Consider the following 12,259-nt stretch of genomic DNA (forward strand, 5'->3'; position numbering starts at 1 on the left):
TCCAACCCATTTGATCATTTGACCTTTAAATGTTGTTCCATTTGAATTCTTTGTTCACTTTTTTAACTTACGTAGTTAATGCTAATATTGATAGAAATGACAGGCTGAACTAAAAAGACTTACGTTACAATAATTTGAATTGAATTACTTACTTCAAACACCTTCTCAGTGTAAAGCTCATCATTGACACGATCTCGAAGGATGTCCTGGTTCTGACGTACAAAAGTGATGTAGGTGTCGGCCAGATCCATCCCTGGTTTCTGCAGGGCAGAGGACAAAGACAGGCCTGAAGACAATCCTTTGAGGACAGAATCGGAATTTGCAGAACATTGCCAGACAATTCAAAGCCTTTTATAAGCACTATGTTGAGCCTGCTGCTTATAATGTATACATGGCTGATATTTATATACAGCTCAGCTCAAAAAACAACAACAATAGAAGTCAACCAGCAGACATCCTGCATGATGATCTATGGACACATTCTCATCAATGAGATGGAACTGCCTCCCAAATAATAATAATGTCAACAAGAAAACAGAGCAAAGATCAGTCCTGATTCTTTAACTCAACGCATTCTGTCATTGAAGGTTTCTTTCATTGTCCATCTGAAGTGGAAAGTTTCACTAGTGTGGCCTCCAGAACGATAAATCACTGACTACACTACATGTTAGGATAATCCACATAGGTGGGATGCTAAGGAGTGTTAATGACAACCATTTTTACATTTTAATAATTGTGACCATTCACATCAAATTCAAGCCAGGTGAGTCAATTTGTAATTTAATTTCTACAAATCTCCGCCTATCTACTTTTTACCAATACTTTCGTCTAGCAAATGTTGTATCTGAAGCGCTCAGCATGGTGTGTGAGGTGTCCTGTGTTTCCTCTGCAGGTGTGTGTGCACTGTCCATCACACTTAATGTGTCAATACTTGAGGTAGCTGCACTTCAATTTAATTGCCGGATTAAATTATTTTCCAACTCTGTAGTGGCACCTGTCGACAAATCTACAGTGATACACCATGAGGCTGGTATAGAAGAAGAAAACAGGCAATGCTATATAGAACATTTTTTCAAAACCTTTAGAGTGACAATATGTCCTCATCGCTCCACATGTAGATATAGATTCTTTATTGTGATTGCATATTCTTTTACAACAAAATTTTGTTTGACAGTTCTCTTTGTCACAGCAGTGTACAAAATAGTGTGAAACAATGCAGAGCATAAAGTGCAAGTCCAGATCTTTACAGCTCTGTTTTTCAGCCGGGCAGAGTATATTTCTTCCAGGGGTGGGAAAGAGGCACCGATGATTTTTGATGCGGTCTTGGTGATCATCTGCAAGGTTTTTTTCTCTTCTGAGGTGCAGCTAGAGAACCACACTGTGCATCAATAGCTCAGGACACTTCCTATGGTGCACTGGTAGAAGTTGGTGAGGAGTTCTTGTGGGCAATTTTCTGTGGGTCTGCAGGAAGAAGAGTCTTCTTCACTATTTCCCTGGTGTTTACTCCCCACGTCAGATCCCTTGAGAGATGAACACCTAGGTACTTGAAATTCCCCACCTGTTGCACCTCTACTCCAGAGATCACCAGACTGGCATGTGTTGTGTCATTGTGTTTCCTGAAGTCAATGACACACTCCTTCGTCTTGTTGGTGTTGAGGAGCAAGTCATTGTTCTGACACCACGATGTGAGGACCTGGACCTCCTCTCTGTTGGCTGCCTCATAATTGTTGGTAATCAATCTCACCATGGCTGTGTCATCTGCAAGTTGTTTATGCTTATTTGAGTTATGATTGGGGGTGCCGTCGTGTGTGAAAAGTGAGCGTAAGAGTGGACTAAGAATACAACCTCGGAGGGTGCCAGTGTTGAGAATGGTGTGAGGTCTCCAGTTTTCATGTGCTGTGGTCTGTTAGAGAGGAAGTCCTTAATCCAGATACTGAGGGGGTAGTTCAGGCCCTGTAACCGCAGCGTGTTGACCAGCTTGCCTGGGTGTGTTGTTCCCAGCTTGCTTCATTGCTTGTCTTGCCTTTATGAGATGTACTAACTGATGGTGTTTTTGAATACAGTGGAAGTGACAGTGACTAGGTTAGGTGTTCCACAGACCAACGAGGCAAATATCAACAAGGAGCCCCGCACATATGCATGTGTGTTTGCAGAGATCGGTGCAGGAACTTTGCAAGTCCAGGTACAAGTGTTTGACCTGCTGCTGACAGGACAGTTATCTCTGGGAACAGATGAGCTGTACCACAGGTCTAAGCTGCTGCAGAAATCAGAAAGACTGAGAGCTGCAGCAGAGTGTACATGCTACTGGCTTCAAGATTCTTAGGTGAGTTACCTGTTAAGTAATATATTCTTTTAGACAGTGACCAAAATTAGAGCACAAGTGAAGACACTTCTATTTTGTTTTCATTACTCTGTCAAGGAAAGCGGCGGAGTTATGTGGCCATTGGCGTACATTGGTCCGTCTGTTTGTCTGTTAGCAACTTTACTCATGGATGAATGGATTTGGACAAAATTATCAGGAACGTCAGAAATGACACAAGAACCAAGTGACTAGACTTTGGCAGTGATGCAGCTTATAGTCTAAATCCACGGATTTGTCAAAGGTTTCTGTATCATTGCAAGACAGAGACACGGTGTCACTGTAACTATGACTACAAGTGAACACTATGTCACCTGTCTGCTGATAATTGCGATCCGACTACAAATCAACCACTGCAGACTTATCTGGACTTATCCATTGGAAATGATACAAAGAACAAATGATTAAATTGTGGGAGTGTTTATGAGTCCCATCGATTCCCGCCGCCCGTTACAACTTAGGTCACGCGATTTGGTATCATTACATAACATGTACATGCATAACATGTGTGTATTCAGCGTAAGGTCATTTTTTTGTGGGTACATTTATGTTAAATGACCACATTCTATGTTGTCATGATTTCTGCCACAATTTTTTTTAATTATTAAATTTTTTTTTAGAGATATTTACTGAGTTTGTGTTTTGTAGTGTTGGACAATGTTTGTTGTTTCTTATTTATGATTAGTTTTGGAAAACTGGCCAGACACTGTGCTTTTAAATCAACTGATTTCATTAATTAATCGGCTGATTAGTTGACAAGCTTTAACATTTCCTGACAGTAAGCTTTAACAAAGCTAAGTGAAAATGTTATTCACTGACCAGAGATTCAAGACTATTGATGACATTTTAATAGGGAAGTGACTTTCTTTGTATTGTTTGGCTTGTTAGGATTGGGAACTATGCAATATAGATATCATTTTGCAGAAAATAAAGTGTTTGACAAATGCCTGGAGAGTCCCTGAGTACTCCAGCTGTACCATTCTGATGTTGGAATTAGAGGAACTACCCACTCTCTGAACTACCTACCTACTCAGGAAATCCACTTCATGACATGATTGAAGCGTTGTGCAGAAGTGCAAAAATCTAAGAGTTTGAACATCTTTGTCAGAACCTTATTCATTTGTCACATGGGTAATTCTGAGGCATTACCTCATTTAAGCACTGGATTCACAATGTAAGCTACTAGGGAACGCATTCTGTTAATTACAGAGTGAACATTTCAAATAAAAAGAGCAGAATAGGTTTAATTAGTGCAGAATCAGTAGTGTGAGATAATGATTTATTAAAAACTTTTTCACCATAAATACCTATTCTGTACATGTTTCAGTAATGGATAACACTAGTACCAAGCAAAAAACACAGAGAATGGATGTTTGGCATCACCTGCTGCTTTCTAGGTAAAAAGAAGAAGAAGAAATAAAATCTTCTCCATGTTTGGAGAAGCAAAAAGCTGCTGGAGGAAACATTAAGTGCAGTGGTTTGTGTGGCTGAGAGAGGCCAAGGGCAGGGGAAGTGGGTAAAGCCCTGTTCATTCACACTCCCTACTGTCAGGGGAGATTACAAGTGTAATGCTTATTGTAATTGCCTTGACATCTTTCACACCAGTTTTCTCTGAGCCAGCATGCGTTGGCCCCGGGGGATTGTTGTTCTGCTGCAGCGCCACTGCAGCATCACACGCTGATGGAAAAACAAGGAAACAGAACTTCAACAAGCCCAGAAACCTTTTGGCTTCACTTAAAGGCAAAAGGCAGGCTAGAAACTGATGGTGTACTGGAATTGTAACATCATGTTTTTGAAAGACAACACGATCAAGAGTGTCAAGGGGCCTTAATACAGATTTCTGAACAAAGCAAAGAGGCAGCTGTGGGACATAGCACATCGTCCCCTTTCTGGGGCTGTTTTATTGCAACAAAGACCAAATCATGGATATGACCGACATGGACAAATTAATTTATTCCCACAGACATGCAGATTTCGTTTACTCTAATCATTTTTTCCATGTACACAAAATTGAGAGGGTCAGTGAGTTTATAATAATTTTGTAATGCATGTAATGTACGTGAGTGTACGTCCATGCTTGAGCAGATTCGCCCCCACAGACACCCTGTATAGTAGAATTGAAATAATGAGCTCATTTATCAATTAGTTGCCTTGCAGAAAATTAATTGACAACTATTTTGATTATAAATTAACTGTTCAAGTTTTTCCAAGGAAAAAATTCTACCAAATTCTGTATGTAGTTTTTCTTGTGAGGATTTGCCACTCAGACTCACTCAGATTCTCTCAGATCAGTCAAAACTGTTTAGCTGTAATTCAAGTGGACCACTGGATAAGAACACCTGCAGGTACTATGGGGGTTAAGGTTGGGTCAGACAGCTGGAGGGTGATTACTGTGTGTTGAAGAAGACGTGGTGTCAGTGCAATATTCATCCAGAAGGAGGGGTTAGACCCAGTGACTGACAGGGATGTCAAAATCCCCATAATACTCTTGAATGAGAGAAGAGGTGAGAGTCTGGCAGACTGAGGGTCGCTGTCCAATGATGATCAGAAATGTTGACGAATGTGTTACAATACTTGTCGCGTTGTCTCAGATGGGTTCAAGCAGACACTTTTAGGTCATGTCCACAATAACAGAGATTACAGCATATCGAAATTGTGTTTGTACATCAAAAGATTTCTGCAGTAGCATCTGAATGCTACAGCAACATCATCACTGTGACTGATGGATGAACTGAGCATGTGTTCTTGCACGCTGAGACTCTGAGACCATTCCTTGATGTATCCAAACTCCTTGCAGTTCTTCAGTCAGTAGGTCCTGAGTTCTTTCCTCTGTTAATTGAGTATCCTGGACCAGTCACACCTAGGCACCTTCCTTGTTTACTGCTGCTTCACCACTATTGTCTGGGAGGGAATTCTTCAAGGGATTGCTTCCCAAACAAGCCTATATAACTGTCTAATTAATTAGTAGTCCAAGCAAACCTTCACAATGGCAGCTGTCAACACAACCCAGTAAGAATAATTCTTCTGATTTTTTTTCTATCTTTCCTATGTTTCCAGAAATAACCCAAAACATGAGGAATCCAAGGGTTTGCTCTACTCTTTGAACTACTCACATCCCAATTTGATGAAGCGTCAGTGTCCAGGGCAGGAACAAGTCTAGTTTACAGTGGCCGCAAGTTCTATCTTACAGGAGGTAAAGTATGTACTTGTATGCCCGATATCAAAGGGCACCTTCTGAGATCATCCACACTCTATTCATTCATCATGCTTCAACTCACATCATGCACTAAAGACAAGTGTAAGGTGAATGGAGAGCCAAAACTGAGAGATTAAGAAAATTAATGTAAACATATATATGCATGAATGTGATCAGGTCAATGTGAGGAAAAAAATGTACTGTGTGTGTGTGTGTGTGTGTGTGTGTGTGTGTGTGTGTGTGTGTGTGTGTGTGTGTGTGTGTGTGTGTGTGTGTGTGTGTGTGTGTGTGTGTGTGTGTGTGCGTGCGTCACTGGCAACATATCACTGCCTTTGCAGTCACTCAATACTTAAATTCCCCCCCTTTCCATTCCCTTTGGGCTTGTCTTAATCATTCACATCCCTTTTCTCTTGTTATGTTGAGGTGACAAAGCAGCCTGACAGATCGGAGACGCCACACAGTTCCAGCCACCGAGATTAGGACTTTAACACAAAAGGAAAGAAAGAGGCAGAGAAAAAAAAACACATACAAGCAGCTCAGTGTTCTTGTCACGCTCTGCCCTCTCAGACTGTGTTGTCTCCTTCATTGTTTTTTCACTGTAGCCAAACACCGGTAATCCCATCTGTACCAGGATAATAGATGTCTGACTGCTTGTCAACGTTTGACAACAAGAAGAAAAACTGTGAGTATAAAATTAAGCAATGTTCCTGTATGGATACAGACAGGGAGGGGTAGAGGGTTGGAGGCTGGTTAGAAAGGCCTATTGATAATGTGTGGTTAGCAGGGGAGGAGGGCAGTGAAATGCCAGGTAATTACACACTGCTATGGTCCTGTTTCCTGCCCTGGTTCCAATTTTTTTTTCTGCCAGGTGCATGTATGGTGTCTGCAAATATGCATGCTTACATGTCACAACATGAAGTGTCTCTATAACTGAGACTGTTGGTGATGCTAAAATACAATTTAACTTCTGCTAAAACTAAATATAAATTTACTGACATATGTTCATCAGTGGGTTGCACAGTGGCCTGGTGGTTAGCACTTTTGCCACCCAGCCTTCCCGGGATCTTTCTGCGTGGAGTTTGCATGTTCTCCCTGTGTATGCATGGGTTTTCTCCAGGTTCTCTGGCTTCCTCCCACAGTCCAAAAACATGCTAAGGTTGATTGGTACTCTAAAATGTCCAATGGTGTGAATGTGAGTGTGATGGTTTGTCCAGGGAGTCCCCTGCCTTCACCCTAAGTCAGCTGGGATAGACTCCAGCCCCCCAACCCTAATGAGGATTAAGCAATGTATAGATAATGAATGGATGGATGTTTATCAGCAGCCCAAAGTGATTGTTCATAATGCCTGTTTTAGTTGAACTATGAAAAAGAATCTCTTTTAATTTAAAATAAGGTCAAATTCCTTGCATTGAAAAGAACCAACCAGGTAATATAACATTTGAAAAATGACTGGGCGGTTTGATAATATTAATATTCATGGTAAATGTGTCTGTTGATCAGTGAATACATTATTAAAATAATCTTTTAACCTCTGTGAAACATACACTGATCAGCCACAAGATTAAAACAGTGTATGGCCATTGTCATCGTGGTCTTTTAAAATCAGATATTATGAAATAAACCTGATTGTAGAACTCAAGGACACTATGCACAGTTATATGGTAGCAACTGCCTACAAATATATTGTCTTGTATACTGTAAATGGATCAGTAATTTACCAGATGGACATCATGTTGCATTCAAAACAGTTCTAAAACTAGGAGGTAAGCTCATAAACTTATTAGGAAAGTATTTACTGGGGTAACAGATCAAGGGAGAAGTACGATCATTTCCTCAGAGAGTTGCATACAATCTGACATCTTTTTGCAGCAAAAGAAGTCGCCTTCTGCTGGCTGAACCCAGGTTTAAGGCCATTACAATGTTAGATGTTATTCTGACAAGTACCACCCAACTAGACAACGTTGCTGTCAGGGCGCTCTCCTCACCCTCTCCCACCTGGCATCCCAAGACCCTCTCCCTCCTTCTCTCCCTTTTTCCTCCCTTCTTTCTCTTTCCCTCTTTTCTCCCTCTCTCTCTCCTGCAGAGCATGATGCAGGGCACAGCCGTCAGCTGCTCTTCATTGAGTAATCAGTGTCGCCCTGGAGTCCGGACAGCTGACAATCATCCGACTAATCACCTCACTGACAATAAAAGACCGGCTCACTCATCCATTCTCCGCCAGATTGTTGTGCTAGACTCACCAGTCAGTCGCCTTCTCGCCTTGGTTTGCTCTGCTGTGTTCTTACGCACATCTAACGTGGTTTTGTCTTCTGCCTGTTCCAGATCTGCTGTCCGGACTCCTATACCTGCTCACTCCCTGTACCGTGTGGACTACGTCGCCCAAAGATCTCCCTCCTTGGTTTTCCCATATCCTCCTCGCCTCCTGGTGCCCCTCGGACCCGTCGAGTCTTCCCGATTCCTGCCCGCCGTGAACCGCCTGGAACCCATAGCCTCCAGGGATCCGCTGAACACCTGCCACCGCACTCTGCTCCCCTCCGGAGCCCCCACGGTTGCCGATTCCCCGGCTTCCTCCCACCTCTGCAGCCGGAACCCTCCACCGTCGCCGCTGCTCCCTTGGATCCACCTCCCCGTCCACATCCATCCCTACCTAAATCAATAAACCTGTTCTACCTCCATTTTGCCTCGGTAGCATGGTTCCCTGCTCGAGTCCAGACCCACTGTTTGTGACAGTTGCAGACCAAGGACAAATCTCCACTGCAAAAGCTCTCAATGACAGCAGTGGTGTGACTTGGCCTTAAAGCTTGCCAGATCCGAATCCAATCTAGGATCCATGAGATGCATTGGAACAAGCTCAATCCACAGAAGCATTACCTCACTACCCTCAGGACCCTTTGGATCCTAGACTGTGTCAGTGGCCTAATGGGTCAGAGGTGTTTTGGCAGCAAAATGGAGACCTATACAATATTAAACGTGGCTGTAATGCTGAAACTGATCAGTGTATTCTTTCCACAGTTTGTATTTTGCCTATTTACGCTTGTCTTTTTAAATGTAAAGGTTTATATATTTTTTTATGAGCGACTTTGTGATCAACTGCTCATTCCACAAACCTAAAGAAGTCCAATAGCAAGCATCAGCCTATGTAATTTTCTATACCGTGCAGAGCTTTGGGTCTAAACACATTTGGAAGAATCTGATGTGTTAAAGATAGGGAAGAGCCAGTGATGGTGATTGCTCTTCCAATATTTGTGTTTCTGCTTTGCCAGAGTGCATATGTTTAATATGAGCATGTGTGGCCATCAGTCACTGGCATCTTGGCTGTACAGGCGTGAACACATCCTGCTGAACACGTGTGAGTCAGTAACAAACACAGTGAATGACTCCAACCCTTTACAGCATCAGTAAATTGTCATGTCACAGTATTACATCACAATCAAATGCTCTATACTGATATTACTAATCAAGTTTTTAAAAAGTATTAACAGTAAAGTAAATGTTCGATGCAGGCTTAAGAAGTCAAGTAGGACCATCGGCTCTATTCTATGGGTCACTACTAAACAATAAAGTGGAAACTGCACCTACAAGCTAGGTGACAGTTACAAAATAATATTAAAATAATTCAAAAAATCACATTTAACACCACATACAGTCGGACAGTGTCTTTTATATGTATGGCAGTACAAAATTACATGAGTAAAAAAAATACAGTAATTAAGAAAGAACACCCAAAAGAAGGTCAATGAGTGTATTTTGTCACCATCAGTGCTAACAACAAGATCAATCATCTTTTTGGAGGTTACAGTTCTAATAGCAATTAAAATTACATGACTAGGATATTTTGCTGAAAATAAGTATGACATCTGTACATTCTTGTTGCATTCATTCACATCTTGAATTATCAATAAATATACACTAAGTTTACATAAACACTGTTCTGCTCATCTGACAGAGATCATAAAATATAGCAGCACTGTAACATAACAGTGGACAGATGATTCTACTGTGCTACAAGTTTTCTAAGGAAAATGGGAACTCTTTTCTTAACTCCCTGTTGATTCTCTTCTTTTATGTCTTTCCTGCCTCCTCCATTTGCATCTTGAATGAAAAGGAAAAGCATGCGAGAAAATGAATTGTTGATGTACAAGCTGAGAAATGAGAAGGTGGTACGCCTGTAAAACTACATGTTAGCAAACGCTAAATTTCTTTTTTGGCCTTTTTCTGCTTTATTGACAGGATAGTGGTGAGATGAAGACAGGAAAGTGGGAAGAAGAATGGGGGAGGACCTGCAGTAAAGGGCGATGGGCTGGAATCAAAATGCACATCACACAGACTGTGCATTCTCTGTGGTAATGCACATCTTCACTTTTGCACATCTTCTACCTCTTGCACTGTGTACATAGCATTAATATGTCCATTTTACCTGTTTGTTCTATAATAGTTTCCCCTTTTTGCATTTTTCATATTTTTTGTATTATTTATATTTTCTTTTGCATTTTATATTTTCACTTATTTTAACATTTTGGATTTACAAAGCACCTAGAAGATCCCCGGTTCGTGTCCTGACCTTCTGAGTTTGTGTTTCTGAGTTTGAGTTTATTCCCGGGATCTTTCTGCATGGAGTTTGCATGTTCGCTCTGTGCGTGTGTGGGTTTTCTCTGGGTACTCTGGCTTCCTCCCACAGTCCAAAAACTTGCTAAAATATTAAAATATTTTGCTGCAAGACGAAAATATGCATTAATCTCATAAAATGTTGACACCCCTTCTGTGGAGTTAAACAATCAGAATAAATGCAGACAAAAAAAAAAACTTGCTGAGGTTAACTGATTATTCTAAATTGCCCGTAGGTGTGAATGTGTGTATATGTAGTCCTGCGACAGACTTTCAAGACACTGGTTCAGGCAGCTGTCCGGTCCTGTCTCTCTCTCTCCATCCCATAACGCCGAGAGCGTCCCCTGCTCCGTTCGTAGTGACCGGTAATGCAGCGTTTTTCATTCGAAGATCGTTTCTTGGTTTTGAAATCATTTTTTAGTTTGCAGATCGTTTCTTGGTTTGGAAATCATTTCATGTTCTGGAAATCGTTTCTTAGTTTGCAGATCGTTTCTTTGTTTTGGAGATCGTTTCTTGTTTTGGAATCATTACTTGATTTGCAGATCGTTTTTTGGTTTGGAGATCGTTTTCTCCTTTGCATCGTTCCTCTTTCAGCAGCGCGTTTTTTTTTTTTCAGCGCGTTATTTCATTTGCACCACGATCCTCTTTTGTACCTCGTTTAGACCTGTGTTTGAGTTTGTGATTTTGCATCGTTTCTGTACTTGAAGCTGTTTTCCTAAACTAAGGAGTTTTGGAAAGTTGCACTTTTGTACATTGTCAAAGTTACCGTTCTTAACATCTTTCTTATTATTACTCCGCCAAGGAATGACGGAGTTATGTAACAGTCGGCATACGTTTGTCTGTGAATCTGTCTGTCTGTCTGTGTGAAACATTACTCAAAAACGGACTAATGGATTTGGATGAAATTTTCAGAAACGGTCAGAAATGACACAAGGGTCAAGTGATTTGATTTTGGCAGTGATGTGGCTTATAGTCTGGAATCCACAACTTTGTTCAGGATTTCCCATTGGGAGATATAGCTGTCGGCACTGCGTCGCTGTAACCATGACATGGACACTGTGTCAGTTACCTGCTGATAATCACATGATTGTGATCCTACTACAGATTGACTATGATTTATCAGTTGGAAATCAATCCGAAACGGAGGAGTTTTGGAAAGTTGCAGATCGTTGGCCCCTGTCGGCCACCGCGTCAGTTTGTTTTTAAAAGTGGGGGGGATGGAGACCACAGCACTTTGAGAAAATGTCGAAGAATGGCGGCAAAATGCCACAAGCTGGGCTTGAACTCACAACCACCACACCAAAGGCGGAGGCGCAACCTGCTGAGCTATCAGTGCATGCAGGTCAAGGGGTCTGTGGGCCGCTACAGTACTAATTCTCCCGGGCCGAAATTTTGCCCCTGCACGCCTCTGGTCGGAGCTTCCACTTGCCACGGGCGCAAATTTAGCATCTGCGCGTTTTTTTTGACCTCACGAAGGTGTGCTGCGTGTATGTGCAACTCTCGGCCGAGTGCGGATGGTGCGTTCAGGAGCGTCGGAATTTTCTATACTGCTGAAAATAACTGGGTTTACAACGGCTTACATGTGAAGAATTTGAATGTGTTGGAGACACAATGACCCCTGACAAAAAGTGGGGGGGACACGTCCCCACCGTCCCCCCCTAAACTGACGCCTATGCATTTAAAATTGATGTTTGGTTTAAAATGTAATGTTGTTTTACAATGGTCATTTAATGGGGGATGAAACAGGTCATATGACAAAAGTTTAGTTACGGATCACCCCTGTGGGATTGTGAGTCAGATGCAATATGGCTGCAGAGGGAAAACGTCAACATTGCCGGAGAGGGAACGATACGGCCTAAAAAAACAAACTATTCTTCATTGTCTGATAGGCACACATGGTAATTGTGACTTCTTAATTTTATTTGTTTCATATTTGTTGGCATTATTTGTTAAAGTGTTTTTTGTGGACAGTTTAATATATTATTATCTCAAGCTAGTATAACGACAGAAAACTAACTTGAAAGATTTAATTTTGGAATCCTTCTAATGAGAGACACTTTCTGTGAAACTTTGTGTATATCTGAAATGTTTGTATGTCT

The 12,259-nt window shown here is 41.5% G+C and overlaps 1 protein-coding gene across 6 annotated transcripts in view; it reads right to left on the minus strand.

Moving 5' to 3' along the window:
- cadps2 (Ca++-dependent secretion activator 2) overlaps positions 1 to 12,259 on the minus strand; it is a 561,419-nt gene that overhangs the window by 35,790 nt on the left and 513,370 nt on the right. For all 6 annotated transcript variants that reach the window (XM_051951549.1, XM_051951548.1, XM_051951546.1 and 3 more), the window contains one exon: positions 153 to 260. In XM_051951549.1, coding sequence (XP_051807509.1) covers positions 153 to 260 — 108 coding nt within the window. The remainder of the gene's footprint in view (positions 1 to 152; positions 261 to 12,259) is intronic.

The sequence above is a fragment of the Acanthochromis polyacanthus genome, chromosome 8, assembly GCF_021347895.1.
Source record: "Acanthochromis polyacanthus isolate Apoly-LR-REF ecotype Palm Island chromosome 8, KAUST_Apoly_ChrSc, whole genome shotgun sequence".
In the NCBI taxonomy this organism is placed as follows: domain Eukaryota; kingdom Metazoa; phylum Chordata; class Actinopteri; family Pomacentridae; genus Acanthochromis; species Acanthochromis polyacanthus.